Source organism: Scyliorhinus canicula, chromosome 1 (genome assembly GCF_902713615.1).
Source record: "Scyliorhinus canicula chromosome 1, sScyCan1.1, whole genome shotgun sequence".
NCBI classification, from domain to species: domain Eukaryota; kingdom Metazoa; phylum Chordata; class Chondrichthyes; order Carcharhiniformes; family Scyliorhinidae; genus Scyliorhinus; species Scyliorhinus canicula.
The window spans coordinates 212,699,574-212,720,841 of record NC_052146.1 but is presented as its reverse complement, the minus strand read 5'-3'; the positions used below and the strand labels follow the sequence as shown (position 1 = coordinate 212,720,841).

General features: G+C 49.6%; 1 protein-coding gene across 1 annotated transcript in view; it reads left to right on the top strand.

The window, feature by feature from the left end:
* The first annotated feature begins 1,904 nt into the window (after positions 1 to 1,904).
* The window catches only part of plek (pleckstrin), a 67,351-nt gene continuing 47,987 nt past the window's right edge, over positions 1,905 to 21,268 (top strand). The window contains exon 1 of the mRNA XM_038807121.1: positions 1,905 to 2,024. Within this exon, the coding sequence (XP_038663049.1) occupies positions 1,977 to 2,024 (48 nt within the window). The 5' untranslated portion in view covers positions 1,905 to 1,976. The remainder of the gene's footprint in view (positions 2,025 to 21,268) is intronic.

Here is a 21,268-nt window from a genome sequence, read left to right as displayed (position 1 = left end):
GGCTGGCGTAAATCCCGCCCCTGCCGTGGCCGGAGTTCTCTGCCACCCGGGAATCGGCGGGAGCGGGAATCACGCCGCGCCGATCGGCGTGCCCCCCGCGGCGGTTCTCCGGCCCGCGGTGGGCCGAAGTCCCGCCGCTGACAGGCTTCTCCCGCCGGCGGGAATTGGAGCACCTCTTGTGCCGGCGGGATTGGCGGTGCGAGCGGGCCCCTGGCGTCCTGGGGGGGGGGGGGGGCGCACGGGGCAATCGGACACTGGGGGGTGCCCCCACGGTGGCCTGGACCGCGATCGGGGCCCACCAATCGGCGGGCGGGCCAGTGCCGTGGGGGCACTCTTTTTCTTCCGCAGCCGCCATGGCCTCCACCATGGTGGAGGTGGAAGAGACCCCCCCTACCGCGCATGCGCCGGTGGTGATGTCAGCGGACGCTGACGCACCGGCGCATGCGCAAACCGGCGAAGGCCTTTCAGCCAGCCCCGACGCCGGGCGGCGGGTGTCAAAGGCCATTGGCGGCGGTTTTGGCGCCAGTCGGCGTAGCGCCAACCACTCCGGCACGGGCCTAGCCCCTAAAGGGGCGGAGAATTCCGCACCTTTTGAGGAGGCCCGACGCCGGAGTGGTGGGCGCCACTCCGCTATGCCGGGACCCCCCGCCCCGCTGGGTAGGGGAGAATCCCGGCCCAGAAGTCTAATTATAATTATAATAGTAATAATAATCACTTATTATCACAGATAAGCTCAATTAAGTTACTGTAAAAAGCCCCTAGTCGCCATATTCCGACGCCTGTTCGGGGAGGCTGGTATGGGAATTGAACCCGCGCTGCTGGTCGTGTTCAGCATTACAAGGTAACTGTTTAGCCCACTGTGCTAAATCAGCCCCTTATTATTAAATTATAAAACCATTGTCGTAAAAATCCATTGGGATTCATTAATGTCTGCCGTCCTTACTTTGTGTGTGGGGGGTCCAGCCTGGTCTGCACGTGACTACAGATCCACAGCAATTCCATTGACTATTTAAATGCCCCAGCCAGCCAGTGGCGCCCAAACCCATGATGAAAAGGTTGTGGGTTCAAGCCCTACCTTCAAGGACTTGATCACTCCACCCAGGGCAGTAGGGCAGCGCTGAGGGAGTGCGACACTGCTGGAGATGCCCTCTTTCAGATGAGGCATTAAAAGGCAGCCTGATCAAGGGTTTTGTAACAGTGTGTCATGATATGCAGGCACACACACACATAATGATATACAGACAAGCAGCTAATGGACACAGAGAACAGGGCATGACCAATAAGCAGGCAGGACACTCGGGGGTGGGATCTGACTACAAAAGACACGAGGCACTCACACTCCGCCTCTTTCCACTGATGAACATCTATTGAGTCAGGCAAGGGTGTTGTTACAATCTCACATCTCCACCACGTGGCTAAGAGCTAGTCTGGTTCAGTCAGACAGAGTAACCACACTTAAGTTAGCAGAGTCGAACTCACAGAGAACTGTGCTAACTGTGCTATTAGTTCAATAAACCTGATTGAATTAACTTTCTGATCTAAGCTGCATCCAGTTGCAGCCAGTGTTACACCAGTGTACCTAACACGACGCAATGCATATTAGTAACCATTTCAAATGATATAAAAACATTGTTCCCATGGAGTAAATTCACTGCAGCGTCAGAATGGTTCGGGGTCCTGGGGAATTTCAACTACATCCGTAACAGTAAAATCCATCTCTCCCTCCCGTCTGTTCTCAGTGAACAGGCTATATTTATAACAGCCATAATTTGTTGAGGTTTTAACAGACCTGAGAGCGGAAACTGTTACTTCTCTGCTCATGATGCAATGTGTCAGTGAGGAACTAACGTTTTTTATTTTAAAAGACGTTGGGAGGCGGGGGGTGGTGGGAGGGGGTGTGGTCTGTGGTGAGCAGCCACTGACAATCTCACTCCAGTCTGAAGCCTGTCAGGTCAGGAGGCAATTTACCAACAGCAATGGAAGCAGAGGCGAAACTTATCCGGGAGGGTTATCTTGTCAAAAAGGTACATTATATATTGGATCAACCATTGCCACTCGGGGGGCTGTAGTTTCAGATCTGTAACTTATTTGTTTGCTCGCGGCAGCTGCTCGCATAGCTCGCAGCAGTTTATATTTTGCAAGAGAGAATTAAAATTAATCTACAGTTAATCAATATTTTTTTTAAAGATTCAATTGCGATCAGTCTCTGTTCTGTCTTGGGGAACTGAAAGACCTCTCTGTATTCCTGTGAAAAGTCTGTACAATTTGTTAATATAAGCAACTTCAGGATATCTGATTATTTTCCAATGTAACTGTGCATTCTAGTTTTTACAAATTGCTGCCCCACTTTTGCTTCTAGTTTCAGAGCAAATAAATGGCCAAATATGAGTGCGATAAACTCATGGCATGATGGCAAAGTGGTTAGCACTGCTGCCTGACAGCTTCAGGGACCCGTGTTCAATTCCGACCTTGGGTGACTGTGTGGAGTTTGCGCGTTCTCCCTGTGTCTGTGTGGGTTTCCTGCGCAGTTTCCTCTCACATCTAAAGATGTGCACGTTAGGTGGATTGGCCATGCTAAATTGTCCCTAAGTGTTATTGGGGGGGGGGGGGGGGTTATGGGGACAGGGCGGGGGAGTGGGCCTAGGTAGGGTAATCTTTCAGAGGGTAAGTGCAGACTTGATGGGCTGAATGACTTCCTTCTGCCCTGTCGGAATTCTATGATTCTATAATGTTCCTGTATGTGTGTGCTGTACATCTTACCCTGTTCCACCAGCACCTGGTGTATCGATGTTATGCTCACCATCAGCTTTTACATTTGCCAATTTTTCAGACAAAAAGAGACTCTATTTCACTGGGTGGAAGTTATTGGTATGAGCCAGGCAGATATGGTTTTTGTTTGACCCACTCACTGTTAGCAGTTTGCAAACTTTTAAGAACAGTGTTCAGGTGATTTCTGAGACTCGCTCTGTTGAGTCACTGTTTATCCAGAAGGTACACAAAGGTCCCTTCAGGGAACTCCCCTAGGGCGAACGGTTCTTCTGATTCAACAACAAACTTGTCTTCTCATGGCTTCATTCATTTAAGACAAGTCACAGCCGCTTTGGGATATGGAATACGTTTTCTAGTGTAAGCTGCTGAGCTGAGTGTTTTTCTAGCTGTATTTCGTTGCTGAGGTTTTGAAGAATCGCAGTCATTCAAATGGTTACAGCACACGGGGCAACCATTCAGTCCATCTACAGGGTCAGCTATTCCAGTGCCATGTGACCATTGCTTCATTTACTGAATTAGATGTATGAATTGATACCACAGAGAAGTTGGTCATTCAGCCTATTGTGTCTGCTTTGGCTCTTTGATGGAACTAGCCAGTTATTACTTCACTCCTGCTCTTTTCCCAATCCCTGTAATATTTTCCCCTAATTGTAGTGCAGAGGATATCAGCCCTGCTTCTGAGGGCAAAAGATCCAGGTTCAAGTCCTATTCCAGGACTTGATGGCCAAGGAAGGTATGTTCATAACGTGGCCACACAGGTTGAGTGACAATCTGTAAAATCCTTCCAACATGCGACCATGGCAAGTGTTTAGAGTGGTAGAGATCCATGTGACGGAAAGACATTGGAGCCACTACCATCACTGCCCATAGCTGCAGAGCACAATGTGTATGTAGCCACAGCATCTTAGATTCCTGGGGTTCCGGGTGGCCAGAGTGGATCAGATTAATGTCAACAGCAAGGGGATTTGGGACCTGCCTCATTGCCCTATCCATGGTACTGTGAGCTGGAGCTGCCTTCGAACAGAGAACTCGAGAAGAATTGCACTCGGAGTTCCACACTGGGAATTTGAGATTGGGTTTGAGCGAGGGTTTGAGTGCTCTGAGATATGGGCAGGATTCTCCGTTAGCCGACGGTAAAATCGGGAAATGCGATTGGGCGGAGAATAGCTTCCGATGTCAAAATTGCAGCAGGTGCCGATATGATGCCAAATCACGATTCTCCGTCACCTCGAAAATGGCGGCAATGCATTTCACTCCACACGTACAGTAAGCACTGTTTGCATATCATTAACAGTCCTGACCTGGTATTCTCCGGGGCCTCTGCGATTCTCCGCCTCCGATGGGCCGAGTTCCCGACCACGTGGTTCACTTGTGCTTTACAAAATCGTGAAACTGACGTGGCGGCTGCTGAGGGAGAGAGAGGTGTACGGAAGATGTCCAACATCGCCTTAGTTTGCTGACAGTTGTGCCGCTGGCCAGGGGACTTCTGCCAGGGCTGGGGGGAGTAGGGGGGGGCAGCCAAGAGGTGGGCTGTGGGGTCGGGGTGGACAGGCCAGGGAACATTATTGCCGCAGCCTCCAAGGCAGCCATGCAGCTGCGCACACCGCTAATGGCCCACTTCGAACCTGGTGCCAATGGTCATATAGGTGTCCCCCCCCCCCCCCCCCCCCCCCCAGGGCACCCCCCTGGGTGCCCCCTGGCCACAGGCGGCCCATCAGCAATATGGACATGCTCCAGCACAACCAGTGCCATCTTTTTGGCTGGGATAAGTGTGTGTAAGCAGTGTAATGTGTATGTGCGGCTGCAGTTTGTCAGCCTCCCGGGTGTCGATCACGAACCCCTTGAATCCCACACAATTTCTCATTGGAATCGATAGTGTCCACGCGGCACAGTTGCTAGCCCCTCAATGGTAGCAGAAACGGTCCAGATGCGGTGTCGGTTTTTCTGTTGTACAAGTTCACGGATTGGCGTCAACACTTAGGGCTGGACACATGCTCCGATTTTGAGGTGATGTCCGGAGCATGTGTCTAGTCTTACTACCAAAAAGTCAACACCGCCCCGACACTGATGCTCCGCTTGGTGGAGGGCTAGCAGCCGCGCCACCGGCTTTACCTACAGATATGGATGGAGAATTGCCGGATCCATGGCCGCACATGCGCACGGTGGCGACCTGCAGCGGTCGCACAATACAATATTGCACCGGCTGCACAAGGACCCGGCCTGCCAGATAGTGTCCCACTGTAACCCTCCTCACCACCCCTGGAACATCCCACAGCAGTCCCCCCATCCCCTGACGAAGCCTCCAGGCATGCGGAACGGCTCCCCCCCACCCCACCCCCAACTGTGACGGTGCTAGACACAGTCCGCAGCCGCCACGCGACGTACCCGAAAACTGTGAGCACACGCGCCCCATGCCATCGGCAAGTCAGCCCATTGGGGGCAGAGCATCGGGGGAAGGCTTCAGGTGACATCCTGAGGCCGTCCCAACGGTGTGCGGCGTACTCAGCGCTGATGCCGATTTTGAGCGGGCGGAGCGTCCAAAAACGCCGACGGGCCCCATTTTGGGGTAAAAACGGATTCTCTGGCCAATTGCTGAATGTGATTATGGTGTCAGCAATCGGAGAATCCAGCCCTTAGTCTCAAAGACAGAGAATCACACCCATGATGTGGAGTGTGTGTGTGCTGTTGTGTTAAGTACTCTGGGATAACACAGGCTGCAGCTCGATGCAGCTTTAATCAAAAGATACTCCAGACTTTGAAGTAAGTTCAATGTGATTTATTGTACCATTAGCACAGTTCTCTATGAGTTCAACTCTCCTGCTAATCTTGCTGTAGTAACTCAGTCTAACTAACCAGTCTGCTCTAAGCCACGTGGTGGGTGTGATGCTTCTGATCTGCCCCTGTCCTACTCTCTAAGTGTTGCCTGTGGAAAGAGACAGAGCATGTGTGCCCTGTCCTTATATATGGGTTGTGTAATGCCCCCTTGTGGTAGTGTCACCTCTGGGTGTCTTGACTGCCCATTGGACGTGTCCTAATCTACTACTGTTTCAATTTGTTTACATATAAACAAATAAAGTCCCACTGTTAACACGGAGTAACCATGAAATTACTTCAGTTAATGCCAGGAGTAAGACAAATGAAATGAAAATCGCTTATTGTCACAAGTAGGCTTCAAATGAAGTTACTGTGAAAAGCCCCTAGTCGCCACATTCCGGCACCTGTTCGGGGAGGTTGGCAAGGGAATTGAACTGCTGGCCTGCCTTGGGTTGCTTTAAAAGTCAGCTATTTAGCCCTGTGCTAAACCAGTCCACAACTACCCAGATGGAGGTACTGAAACTTACAGAACCAGCTATTAAAAAAAAATCTGATGATCCTGTGAAATTACTGGGGAAACCCAGAGGAAACTGAAGGACCCTTCATTTACAGAAGTCCACATGGCGGTAAAGGGAGCACTTTTATTCTTCCTCATCATTACTAGAGTTTAATCAATTCTCGTCTCTCTACGAACTGTTTTTGCAAAGGATGCAGATTAACTGAAGCTTTAGCTGGAGTCAGCTTTGAATGAATCCAAATGTTTATCCCTCATCTTGTGCTAATCTGTTTTGGGAATAATGGGAGCACAAACATTTCCCCACGACCTCATCAACATCCCTCAGTATAACTTGAAAGTCATGCAAACCCTTTCGGACCCATGCAAATAACCTTTGAAAATGAGACTTCAACCCAGATGAGGCTCAGAAAGCTGAAAGGAGTTCTCCAGAAGTCACAACCAAGCACCTCATAGTAGATCCTTGGCTTCAATGATTCTCTATCCGCTTTAAAAATCATATCCGCACAAACCACAGCTGATCCACACACTTGATGCACAAAGAGAAAGTTAAAACAACAACAATCTTTATTAGTGTCACAAGTAGGCTTACATTACACTGCAATGAAGTTACTGTGAAAACCTCTCCAGTGTGTGAGGTCACACGGCGCAGACCGCGCAACATATAGTGACTCTGGATTCACAAATATAAAGGAAATATCACAGTGAAACACGTGATATTTGCAAATTCTCCAGCTTAGCCATCTGAATGTAAAGTTAGACATTTATATTAGCCATAAGTAAGAGAAAGATGGGAAAAAGGCTGGTTTGTCGGACCAGATTCTAATTAATGAGAAATGTTCTTTAGCTTGCCTTGTGTGCATTTCCTGTTTGCCAGAGGCTGGTTCCTAATTCCAACAGACAAAATTGCATTTCCACACAACTGGTTTTGCGAAAGTTATGGCACTGACCAGAAGACTTTCCTGCTTGGCAGAAATGAATGGCAGGATCCCATGAATGTTGGGAAGTGGCTTATCGCCGTGGTTCTACAATCATTGTGGCCACCACAATCTTCCCTTGAGTCTACTGGCAGGATGGAAAGCTCACCTCTGTCAGGGGACAGACCCTTTTGACACACAGGTTTCCATTTTAGGGCAGTACAGCCAGACTGTTCCATGCAGTATCAGCTGGCAGCCCAGCCTAAGAATGTCTCCTTATTTTAGATGTCTCAATGACTGAAAATTGTTTATATTTGCTCTGCCACATCCCTTCCTCATTTTATCAAATAACTTTATCAAATTAATCCTTCATCTCTATTTAAATGAGAACCGCCTCATTTTTACAAGTCTCTCTTCTTTGTAGTTCCTCACCCTGGTTAATAGCTGCTGTGAGTTTATTGCCTCAATGACCTTCCCACAGTGTGGAGCCCACATTACACAAATAGTGTGGTTTTACTAGGGTTTCATATCAGCCAGCATCTGTGCATAGAGGAAGGTCATTTTAAGATTTGTTCCTATGACTCTTTACCAGAAACGTTAATTCTTCTTCCTTTTTGCCTTTTCCACTTCTAGATTGACTGTGCCAATGTTTTCTTTACTGATGGCCCCTCTCTGTATACTTCAGCTCTTTCAAACCTTTGCTGCCAATATCCAAGTTTCCACTCAAATATCCTTGACGTGTTGACCTGGGTTGGCTCACAGCACCTCCAAAGCCTCAAACCTAATATTCTCATCCTTGTGTTTAAGTATCTTCATGGCCTCAGCTCGCCCCCATACTCATAACCTCCTCCAGGTTTACAAGTCTTCCCTACCACCCCTGAACTATTTGCTCCTCTGACTCTGTTTGTGTATGCATCTCACCCCTTCTATGTCCACCAATGAGTAGCTGTGCCTTCAGCTATCTAGTCACAATGCTCTAAAATTCCTTACCCAATCCCCGCCATCTCTCAATCAACCTCCCCTCCTTTTAAGTGCTTCGTGAAGCCCCAATGTGCTCTTGGCCTGCCTCATATCTCCTTGCTTGTCGGTGCCTGTTTTTGTCTCATGACATGAAAGATGAATGTAAATTGTTGCTGCTGCCAAAAAACTTTTTTCACGCCTACACTATCTCAAGACTTAGTTTAGTCAACACTCTCCGGCTTCTGTAGTCTATAAATAATAGCCCAATTGAAATGACTGGTTTGTGCATGGTGGTATTGGTGAAACACGAGGAAGGAATATTTCCAAAGGCCCGACATAATTAAAGCACCCAGAGTAACTGTGATGAATCACAATCCTAGTAATTCACACTGTGTTATATTGTATGTGTTGTGTCTTTGTAAGCTCGGTATACGAGCAGTTGAGGGAGATGAGGAGTTTTTACTGGGCTCTACCCTTGGCTCCGCCCATGGTTCCACCCATGGCTCCTCCCACTAACTGGAAGTATAAAGATCTGCAGTTGTGAGCCTGCTGCCAGTTCATCGCGTCGCAGGCAGTCTCAGTTGTAAGACTATTAAAACCACTGTTCACTTCCAACCACGTGTCTTGTGAATTGATGGTCACATCAATTTAATAGTCTTAGGAAACTTGAAGAAAACGACTATGGAATCAGCCCTCAAATCTGATCGACTAGAACCCGACCCGTAGGCTGCAGAGGCGAAATAAGTCTTTCAACACTGGCTCAGATGTTTCAAGGCCTACCTGGTTGAATCAAGCACATCAGAAACTACAGAGGAGCAGAAACTCAGCCTACTGCATGCAAGGGTGAGCCACCGTATCTCTACTCAACTTAATAGTATTACCTCATATACGAAGGCCCTAGCCATGGTAGATTGAATGTACGTGAGGCCCATCAACGAGGTCTACACGCGCCACATTTTTACAACCCGCCACCATCGCCCCGCGGAGTCGTTGGATGAATTCCTGCGGGATTTAAAAGCTTTAGCTCGGGACTGTAATTACCAAGCTGTATCAGCCGAACAGCATATGGAGCTCGCTGTCAGAGATGTGTACGTGGCAGGGCTCAGGTCAAACTATGTGTGCCAGCGGTTGCTTGAAAAGGGGCCCAGAACTTGGAGGACACTGCACAATTGGCTACTACCATGGAGGTCTCGTTCCGCAGCCTCACCTTGTTTCCCGCGGACCAAGCGACCCCATCCTGGGCCCCCGACCAGCGACTGCCCCAGGCCTGCACCGCTCGGCCACCCACCCACTACGCAGCCCCAGTGTGCAATTGTTCCGGACAGCCCCAGCACCCACGGCAGTACTGCCCGGCCCGCAACGCGACCTGCAGCAGCTGCGGTCGCAAAGGACACTATGCCCGGGTGTGCCTGGTGAAGAAATCCCCCTCTCCAAACTCTCCCGCAGCCCAGAGCACTCGTTTCCAAAACTCACAGGCCCGCAGATCCCTAAATGCTGCGGCCTGTACTCCGACTCCGCCCCCATCTGACACGTGCGACTCATGGGGGCCGCCATCTTGGGATCCATCCTCTTCAAACTACGAACTCAGAGGGCAGTCATCACGGGGCCACTCCAGCACAGCTGATTGAGCCGCCAACTACCTGCAACTCAGCGCGGTCACGTTGGACCAGTCGCGTCCGAAACACCTCCGCAACTCAATGATGACCATTAAAATCAACGGGTACAGGACACCGTGCCTCTTTGACTCCGGGAGCACCGAGAGCTTCGTACACCCAGATCTGGTAAGACGCTGTTCGCTCCCTATTTTCCCTGCACGGCAAACTATCTCCCTCGCTTCGGGCTCTCACTCTGTTCACCTCCAAGGGTGCACCGTCGCGATCCTAACGATCCAGGGCACTAGCTACTCGAACTTCCAGCTATACGTACTCCCCAAACTCTTCGCCCCACTCTTACTGGAACTCGATTTCCAGTGAAACCTCAAAAGCCTCACACTCAGCTTCGGCGGGCCCTTGCCCCCACTCACTATCTGCAGCCTCGCTACGCTAAAAATTGACCCCCCTCCACTCTTTGCCAATCTCACGCCGGACTGCAAACCCATAGCCACTCGCAGGAGGCGATACAGCCTGTAGGACAGGGTGTTTATCAGAACTGAGGTCCATAGGCTTCTACGTGAGGGGATCATAGAGGCCAGTAATAGCCCCTGGAGAGCTTAGGTGGTGGTCGTCAAGACTGGGGGAAAATTCTGAATGGTAGTGGACTATAGCCAAACCATTAATCGGTTCACGCTCCTCGATGCATACCCCCTCCCCAGGATTGCAGACATGGCGAATCTGATCGGCCATTATCGTGACTTCTCCACGGTGGATCTGAAGTCTGCATACCACCAGCTCCCAATCCGCCCGGAGGACCGCCACTACACGGCGTTCGAGGCCGACGGCCGCCTCTTCCACTTCCTCCGGGTTCCCTTTGGCGTCACGAATGGGGTCTCTGTGTTCCAACGAGCAATGGACCGAATGGTGGACCAGTACGGGCTGCGGGCCACGTTTCCGTACTTGGACAATGTCACCATCTGCAGCCATGATCAGCAGGACCACGACGCTAACCTCCATTGATTTCTCCAGACTGCCCAGAAACTCAACCTCACGTATAACACGGAGAAATGCGTTTTCCGCACGACCAGGCTAGCCATCGTCGGCTATGTTGTGGAAAACAGAGTCCTGGGCCCCGACCCGGACCGTATGCGCCCCCTCTTACAACTCCCTCTCCCTCATTGTCCCAGGGCCCTCAAAAGGTGTCTGGGGTTTTTCTCATATTATGCCCAGTGGGTCCCTCAGTATGCGGACAAAGCCCGCCCACTATTTAAGGCCACACTCTTTCCTCTATCAGATGAGGCTCGCCAGGCCTTCACTTGCATCAAGAAGGACATCGCCAAAGCGGCCATGCGGGTGGCGGATGAATCCGTCCCCTTTCAGGGGGAGAGTGACGCCTCAGAGGTCGCTCTCGCAGCCACACTAAATCAGGCAGGGAGACCAGTCGCCTTTTTCTCCCGAACCCTCTCTGCTTCGGAACTTCGACACTCCTCAGTCGAAAAGGAAGCACAAGCCATCGTGGAAGCCGTACGGCACTGGAGGCACTACCTCGCAGGTAGGAGGTTCACCCTCTTCACTGACCAAAGATCGGTTGCCTTTATGTTTGACAACTCACAAAGGGGTAAAATTAAGATCCTACGATGGAGGATCGAACTCACCACCTACAAGTACGATATCATGTACCGACCGGGGAAGCTCAACGAGCCCCCAGATGCCCTGTCCCGCGGCACGTGCATCAGCGCGCAAGACGACCGCCTGAAAGCTATCCACAATGACCTCTGCCACCCGGGGGTCACCCGGCTCGCCCACTACGTCAAAGCCCGAAATCTGCCTTTCCCCACCGAGGTGGTAAAAGCCATCACCAGGGATTACCCGATCTGCGCTGAGTGCAAACCGCACTTCTATAGACTAGACAGGGCCCACCTGGTAAAGGCCTCCCGGCCCTTTGAACGCCTGAGCATCGATTTCAAAGGGCCACTCCCCTCGACCAATCGGAATGTGTACTTCCTAAACGTCATAGAAGAGTTCTCCCGCTTCCCCTTTGCTATCCCGTGCCCCGATATGACCTCCCACACAGTCATTAGGGCCCTGCACAGCATCTTCACCCTGTTTGGTTTCCCCAGCTATGTACACAGCGACAGGGGTTCATCCTTTATGAGCGACGAGCTGCGTCAGTACCTGCTCGACAAGGGCATTGCCTCGAGCAGGACTACCAGCTACTACCCCAGGGGGAACGGGCAGGTGGAGAGGGAGAACGCGACAGTCTGGAAGACCGTCCTACTGACCCTCCGGTCCAGGAAGCTCCCGACCTCCCACTGGCAGGAGGTCCTCCCCGACGGGCTCCATGCTATTAGGTCCCTCCTATGCACTGCCACTAACCAGACCCCTCACGAGCGGCTATTTGTTTTTTCTAGGAGCACTACCACGGGAGTTTCGCTCCCAGCACAGTTAAAGACACCGGGCCCGGCGCCCCCATGCCTGCAGGTTCACTGCCCGTGCTCCGCGCCCCCGCGCCTATGGGTTTCCGGCGCTCCCCGTCACCAGTCGAACCAGTCGGGTATGAAGCTCGGACCGAATCACCCCCGGAGTCCGCCATGGTACCCTTGCCGACCGCCACCACCCAGCCACCAGAAGAGGCTGCAACCCTGGTGCTTCATAGATCTCAGAGGACGACTCGATCGCCGGACCGACTCAATTTGTAGACCCATCACCCCCGCTAGACTTGATTTTTTTTACAGGGGGTGAATGTGGTGAATCACAATGCTAGTAATTCACACTGTGTTATATTGTGTGTGTTGTGTCCTTGTTTGCTCGGTATACGAGCAGTTGCGTGGCTCTGCCCATAGGGGGAAATGAGGAGTTTGTACTGGGCTCCACCCTTGGCTCCGCCCATTGTTCCGCCCATAGCTCCTCCCAATAACTGGAAGTATAAATATCTGCAGTTGTGAGCCTGCTGCCAGTTCATTTCGTCGCAGGCAGGCTCAGTTGTAAGACTATTAAAACCACTGTTCACTTCCAACCACGTGTCTTGTGAATTGATGGTCACATCAGTAACGTTTAACCTTAAGTTTCATTTCAGCATTTTATGTGAATAGTCAGACAGCTGATTCAGAAGTCAAATGGTTACTTCCTGCTCTGACTGATGTGGCTTTTGTGTGGCTGAATGAGGGGCCACTATTAAAGGCTGCAGCGGTAACCAATTATAAATATCAATTTATAAATGTCAAAATGTGCATTGTCGATGTATTTCTGTCAGTGTTCAGCCTCAGATTTTTTGTTCAGTTTCACCCACGTAGAAAACCATTAACCTTAGCTGCAAGCTTCCTTTGCACCACGTGATGGATACGACCAAGGTGATCGCAGGTTTTATCTGCGACACGTATCTATGGAACAGCACATTGAATAATTTGCATGCATGAGTGCAGGTTTACCAGTAGCTGCAGTTAATTTATTCTTTCATCGGAGGTGGGCATCACTGGCAAGGCCAGCATTTGTTGCCCATCCTAATTTTCCTTGAACTGAGTGGCTTGCTAGACCATTTTTGAGGGCAGTTAAGAGTCGCCTACATTGCTCTGGCTCTGGAGTTACGTGTAGGCCAGAACTGGAAAGGACAGCAGATTTCCTTCCCTAAAGGACATTAGTGAACCAGATGGGTTTTTACAACAATTGATGATAGTTTCATGGTTATCATTGCTGAGATGAGCTTTCAATTCCAGCTACAATGGTAAGATCTGAACCCACGTCCCAGAGCCTGGACCTCTAGATTACTAGTCCTGTGACATTGCCACTACACTAGCGCCTGTACTCTACAATGGTCATATTCAAATTCGACAAAAGTTGCAATACCCGTAATTCTTTGATAGGAACTGACCACAAAACATTGGTTTTGCACGGTACTGGAGTATTTCCTGTGTATTTATAGTATGGAGACAGAGAGGGCCAATATATGGTGGGTGAGTGCTGAGAATTGCAATTGACTGGTTATGCCGATGCCATATCTGGCTGTGCCTTTTGACAGAGGCAAGTGCAAGTGCCAACTGGAGAGAGACACTTAGCCTCACTGGTCCATACAAATTGGGGTCCTATGGTATCCAGTGCAATTTGGAGAATGTGCAAAATAGTCGGCAAAGTGTTGAGAGACCTGCACAGCAGTCCTGGAAAAGGTAAATAAAATGTAAATGAAACCGTAGCTGATTTAGAATCATAGAATTTACAGTGCAGAAGGAGGCCATTCGGCCCATCGAGTCAGCATCGGGCCTTGGAAAGAGAATCCCAATCAAGCCCACAACTCCACCCTATCTCTCCGTAACCCAGTAACCCCACTTAACCTTTTTGGATACTACGGGAAATTTAGCATGGCCAATCCACCTAACCCGCACACCTTTGGACTGTGTGAGGAAACCGGACCACCCGGAGGAAACCCGCGCAGACACTGGGAGAACGTGCAGACTCCGCACAAACAGTGGCCCAAGCCGAGAATGGAACCTGGGACCCTGGAGCTGTGAAGCAACTGTGCTAACCACTGTGCTACCCTTCAATTCCGCTAGTTCAAGTGTACTGAGATTAATTTGTAATAGTCCTATCACTGCACTGATTGAGATTAGAAAGTAGTTGGAACGTGCATGATGGGCTGAATGGCCTCTTTCCATGCTGTATAATGCTATGATTAAGTTCTCATCCATTAGTCAAGAACTATGACAATGAGGAACAAAGGAAATTTTAAAAGCTCTTTCCTTTATGGGTGTTGAACAGGAAAGGGTGGGCCATAGGGGTGATGACCTACAACCCTACATGGTATGAAATTAAACCATGCAGACTAGATAGGTCACACGTTCAATCCATGAGTCACTTACAAGTGATTTCAGTCAAGAACATATTGAATGGGACATGACACAGATGCACTTTTAACTTCTGTTGAAAAGAACATGTGGAGGAGGCAGGAAGGTTGAGTGAGGAAGGGGTATTGATGAGATTACATTGAGAGTACTGCATACAGTTTTAGTGCTTCCTATTTTAGAGTAGACATAATAGCATTAGAAGCAATTCAGAGAATGTTCACTTGATTGATCCCCTGAATGACGGGATTATCCAATGAGGAAAGGTTGGACAGGTTGGGCCTGTGTTCATTTGAGTTTGGGGCATTGAGAGGTGACCTTGTTGAAACAAGATACTGAGGGGATTTGACAGGGTGGATGCTGAAAGGATGTTTCCCATGTGGGAGAGAGTATAACTAGTGGAAGCAGTTTAAAAATAAGGAGTCTCCCATTTAAGACGGAGATGAGGAGAATTTTCTTTCTCTCAAAGGGTTGTAAATCTTTGGAACTCTCTTCCCCAGAGAGCGGTGGAAAGAAGGTCATTGAATATTTTTCAGAAAGAAGTCTTACAACACCAGGTTAAAGTCCAACAGGTTTGTTTCAAACACTAGCTTTCGGAGCACTGCTCCTTCCTCAGGTGAATGAAGAGGTATGTTCCAGAAACATATATGTCGACAAAGTCAAAGATGCAAGACAATGCTTGAATGAGAGTATTTGCAGGTAATTAAGTCTTTACAGATCCAGAGATAGGGGTAACCCCAGGTTAAAGAGGTGTGAATTATCTCAAGTCAGGACAGTTGGTAGGATTTTGCAAGCTCAGGCCAGATGGTGGGGGGGGGGGGTGAACGTAATGAGACATGAATCCAAGGTCCCGGTTGAGGCCGCACTCATGTGTGCGGAATTTGGCTATAAGTTTCTGCTCGGCGATTCTGCGTTGTCGCGCGTCCTGAAGGCCGCCATGGAGAACGCTTCCCTGGAGTTCAGAGGCTGAATGCCCTTGACTGCTGAAGTGTTCTCCGACAGGAAGGGATCATTCCTGCCTGGTGATTGTCATGCGATGTCCGTTCATCCGTTGTCGCAGCATCTGCATGGTCTCGCTAATGTACCATGCTTCGGGACATCCTTTCCTGCAGCCTATGAGGTAGACAATGCTGGCCGAATCGCTCAAGTATGTACCGCGTACCTGGTGGGTGGGGGCAGAGATCCCTGTCCATGTCTTTGAAATGTATATTAAAAAAATAAATTTTGAAAACCTATTAGCTATCATACATAAAAGCTTCAGCCTAGAACAAAGGGGCAATTTTATCATGGCCAATCCACCTAACCTGCACATCTTTGGACTTTGGGAAGAAACCGGAGCACCCGGAGGAAACCCATGCAGACATGGGGAGAAAGTGCAAACCCCACACAGTCACCCAAGGCCGTAATTGAACCCGGGTTTCTGGTAGTGTGAGGCAGCAATGCAAACCACCTTTTTCAATAACACTGTAATGAAGTTACATTAACACTGTAATGAAGTTAGTGTGAAAAGCTCCTAGTCGCCACACACCGGCGCCTGTTCGGGTACACTGAGGGAGAATTCAGAATGTTCAATTCACCTAACAAGCCCATCTTTCGGGACTTGTGGGAGGAAACCGAAGCACCCGGAGGAAACCCACGCAGACACGGGGAAAACATGCAGACTCAGCACAGACAGTGACGGAAGCCGGGATCAAACCTGGAACCCTGGCGCTGTGAAGCAACATTGTGCTAACGTGCCGCCCAACAACATTTATCTGAGGTTTCTGCCAATTTTCTGTAAGCTGAGACATTGGGGAGAATTTCCTTGGGGATGCTGGGAGTTGCAGGTAGTCAACCACTTGTTGGAAATGTTAAAAATTATGGTTTTGGACTGTGCGAAGGGCAAATTTTACCCTTCACGTTCAAATGATAGTTATCAGACCAGGGTTCAAAGGAGCTGTTAACCCATTTATGCTGAAGCATTAATGCCCCTGTTGCTTAGGAATATGAACCCAAAGAATAGGCACTTAGACAAGATACTGGAGCCAGACTGGTCTGGATACTTTACCCCTGAATGAGTCAGTGTGCCAACAGAAAGGAAAAGAAAAATGGGAAGGCGGACAAAGTCTTCAGAATAATTCAAGCCTGGGCGGCGTGGTGGCACAGTGGTTGCACAGCTGTCTCATGGCTCTGAGGACCCAGGTTTGATCCCAGCCCTGGATCACTGTCCGTGTGGAGTTTGCACATTCTCCCCGTATCTGCGTGGGTTTCGCCCCCACAACCCAAAAGGATGTGGAGGATAGGTGGATTGGCCACGTTAAATTGCCCCTTAATTGGAAGAAAAACAATTGGGTATTCAAAATTAATTTAAAAATGAATAATTCAAGCCTGTTCGCATTTCACAATTTAAAAAAAAGTATCTGGGGAGTTTGCAGAATAGTATTTCTATTGTAAGGACCCTTCCTGTTGATTCCTTGAGTTCCTATTTCTTTTGTTTTGTCTTGATCACTTTTTGTGCATGGATTTTTAATGGAGACATACCTTTAATTTGAGCAGAGGAAGTAAAGTACTCAAAGTGTCAAAATAGTACATTGTGTTATAAAGTTTTGTATTTTGGACATAGTTTATGGCCACCAGGAAATTGGAATATTCATTTTGATTGGTTGGCTTGTGGCCAATGGAATAGCCAGGGACAGTATTCTGTCTGGTAGCCAACAGTGGTTGGTTTCTGTCAGGTGGGGTTTTTGGAGAGAAACAAAAAGAAGCCACCCTCAAGGTGGAAGCAGCTCTTTCTCTCTGCTGCCCACTGGCGGAAGGCAAAAGCTTCTACACCCTGAAAGTAGAAGCTGGCTCTCTCTGTCTCTTAAATGCTGACTGCCTGCTATTTCTGTGAGTCAACAGTGAAAATCATTTCAAGCTGAAGGAAAAGATAACTTCCACCTGAAAGTCAAGACTGAAGAAAGAAATTGACACAAAGACGGTTATCCTTTTACTTCCATCATTATTTTACACCCCTCTTTCCCCTCTATGTTTGTTTGTCCATGTGTTGCTTATGGAGGGTGGGGTGAGCTAAAAGGGAGGTTAGTGATTAGGTAGTAGTTAACCAGTTGCAATTGTTGCCTATTTAATTATAGTTACTGTTAATAATAAAAAGTTCTTTGTGTTTAAATTTACAAACCTGGTGACTGTAATTATTGGGCAGCCGAGATCTTGGTTATTTTAAAATAAAAGTTCATTTAATTTCCAGCTCAAGTGGGGTGGAATTGATCGTGCACTGGCCAAGGGGGTTGTAACACTTTTTTACAAAAAATGTTTCTATTAGAGCATTTATATATACACATCAAACACAACCAAAACCAAAAAGAGAACAAACAGGTAATCATATAACAAATAAATAGCCAACACCCCAGTGCCCAACACTCCCTGCCGTTGCCCTCCACCCACCCTGGCCTCCTTTTTTTAACCCTAAAGTGCCACCATTCCGACAAGATCTGTCTCTGGGCTACCAGGGAGGCAAAGGCCAAGACGTTGGCCTCTCTTGTCCCCTCGACTCCCAGGTCTTCCGACACTCCAAAAATTGCTACTCCTGGACTCAGGACAACCTTCATCCTCAGCACCTCAGACATCACGTCAGTGAACCCCCGCCAAAGCTCCTCCAGTTTCGGACAGGCCCAAAACATATGGACATGGGGCGGAATTCTCCCCCCCCCCACGCCGGGTGGGAGAATCGCTGGGGCACCTCGTGAGTCCCACCACTCCGCCCCGACACCCGCACGCAATTCTCCCACCCCCCCAAACCAGCGGCGCGAGAATCACGCCTGGCCACTTGGATTATCGCCGCTTGCCGTTTGCAAAAGGCGAGCGGCGATTCTCCGGCCCGGATGGGCCGAGCGGCCGGCCCAACACACAAGGTTCCTGCCGGCGCCGTCCACACCTGGTTGCTGCCGACGGGAACTGCACGGGAACGCTGGGGGGGGGGGGTGGGAACGGCCTGTGGGGGGTTTCCTGCACCGGGGGGGGCCTCCGATGGGGTCTGGCCCACGATCGGTGCCCACCGATCAGCGGGCCGGCCTCTCTAAAGGAGGATCTCCTTTCTTCCGCCTCGGGGAGGACGGCAACCGCGCATGCGCGGGTTGGTGCCGCCCAACCCTCGCTTGCGCGGGTGACGTCATTTACGCAACGCCGGCAGCGCCATTGACGTGGCGCCAAGGCCCAGAACGCGTAAAATGCGTGACGCCGCTCCTAGCCCCTCGGGGGCGAAGAATAAGGGGCTGGAAACGGGCTCCGATGCCGGAGTGAAACACTCCGGTTTTCACTCCGGCGTCAGGACTTTGTCTCCATTTCGGAGAATCGCGCCCATGGTTCATGGGCTCCCCACGCAGCACCCACACCTATCCTCCGCCCCCTCAAAAAACCTGCTCATTTTGGTAACCATCATATTCTCCCTGTGGACTACTTTAAATTGAATGAAGCTAAGCCTAGCGCACAAAGAGGATGCATTCACCCTCCTCAGCTCTTCCTCCGACATCCGCTTAACTTCTCCTTTCAGGGCGCCTTCCCAGTCCATTAAATCCTTATCGATCTCCAACACCCTGCCCTCAACAACCCCTATTTTCGACACAAAGGTGTAGTAAAACTATGGTGCCCTTGTGAAACTGAAAGGAAAATTAGGCACCGTACCCCATTATGATCAGACCAGTGGTCACTTTTAGGGACATGAGAAGGCCATTCAGCACCTGCTGATCTCCTGATTCAGAGCACAGTGGAACTGAAAAGAAACCATTTCAAAATGGTTCTTTATTTTGTCAAGGAAGAAAATCAATGGATGTTTGCCTTTGGATATTTTTGGATAACTTGTTCAATAAAACATGGTGCTGCAGTCAGCAGTTGCCATGGGAATGAAGGAGATTGAGTTTCTTCAGTCTCTGATGTCAAGAAAACACCAGCACATTTATATACATTCAGACTTATGGATTGTTTATGAGGATGGTATGTAGCAGCATAGTAAAAGAAAAAATCTCTATAAAATCAGAAATCCTTTCCCATACTCGGCTAAAATTCTTACTTTGAATCCTCAGTAGCTTTGAAAAATCAGGTTCTAATTCTTTACGGATTAAAAGGTCTCGAACAAACATGAGACACACATCTCAGGTGAAATCAATTTCAAGCATCATGACACAGCTTTTTAAAAAATAATATTTTATCAAGGTATTTGAAATTTTTTATAACAGTAACAAAAACAATGACATCAACATGGTAAAATAAACATTTCCCTCCCCAGCCCAATCTTCACACACCTTAACCATACAACAACAATCCGCATCCCCCCTCCCCCCCCCCACCTCCCTCCCCCCCTTGGAATACTGCATCTGCTGACATTTTAATTTTCCCCAAGAAAGTCGACGGACGACTGCCACCTCCGGGTAAACCCTAACATTGACCCTCTAAAGGCAAACTTTATTTTCTCGAGACTGAGAAACCCAGCCATGTCACTAGCCCAGGTCTCTACACTCGGGGGCTTCGAGTCCCTCCACATTAATAAGATCCATCTCCGGGCTACCAGGGAGGCAAAGGCCAGGACGTCGGCCCCTTTCGCCCCCTGAACTCCCGGATCTTCCGACACTCCAAAGATCGCTACCTCCGGACTCGGCACCACCCGTGCTTTTAGTACCGTGGACATTGCCTTAGCAAAACCCTGCCAAAACCCTCTATGCTTCGGGCATGTCCAAAACATGTGGACCTGATTTTCTGGGCTTCCCGCGCACCTCGCACACCTGTCCTCTACCCCGAAAAACTTGCTCATCCGGGCCTCCGTCATGTGTGCCCGGTGGACTACCTTAAATTGTATCAGGCTGAGCCTGGTGCACGATGAGGAGGTATTAACCCTGTTTAGGGCATCCACCCATAGACCCGCCTCTATCTCTCGTCCTAGCTCGTCCTCCCACTTGCCCTTAAGCTCCTCCACCGGAGTTTCCTCTGCCTCCAAAAGCTCCTGGTAAATAGCCGATACCTTCCCCTCTCCCACCCAGGTACTGGAAACTACTCTATCCTGCACCCCCCGGGGCGGCAGCAGCGGAAAGGCCGGCACCTGTTTTCTCAGGAAGTCGCGCACCTGCAAAGACCTAAAACCATTCCCTGCTGGCAATTCAAATTTATCCTCCAAAGCTTTCAAGCTCCCATCTATAAATAGATCCCCCATCCTCCTAAATGCTGCCCTTTGCCATCTCCGGAACCCACCATCTAGCCTACCTGATACAAACCGATGATTATTATAAATCGGGATCCAAACCCATGCTCCCTCCACTCTCTTATATCTCCTCCACTGCCCCCAGATCCTCAGAGCCGCCACTACCACCGGACTTGTGGAGTATCGGGCCGGCGAGAATGGCAGAGGTGCCGTTACCAATGCTCCCAGACTGGTGTCTTTACATGAAGCCGCCTCCATCCGCTCCCATGCCGACCCCTCCCCCACTACCCACTTCCTGATCATGGCTATATTAGCCACCCAGTAGTAGTTGCAGAAGTTCGGCAGCGCCAACCCACCCTCACCCCGACTGCGCTTCAGAAAAACTTACTTCACTCGCGGGGTTTTACCGGCCCACACAAAGCCCAAAATAACCTTATTCACCCACTTGAAGAAGGCCTTTGGGATGAAGATGGGGAGGCACTGAAAGACAAACAGAAAGCTGGGGAGGACTGTCATTTTCACGGTCTGTACCCTCCCCGCCAGTGATAGTAGGAGCATGTCCCATCACTTAAAGTCCTCTTTCCTTTTTTCTACCAGCCGGGATAGGTTTAACTTGTGTAGTACCTCCCATTCCCGGGCCACCTGGATTCCCAGATACCGAAAGCTCTTTCATAGAATTTATAGAATTTATCGTGCAGAAGGAG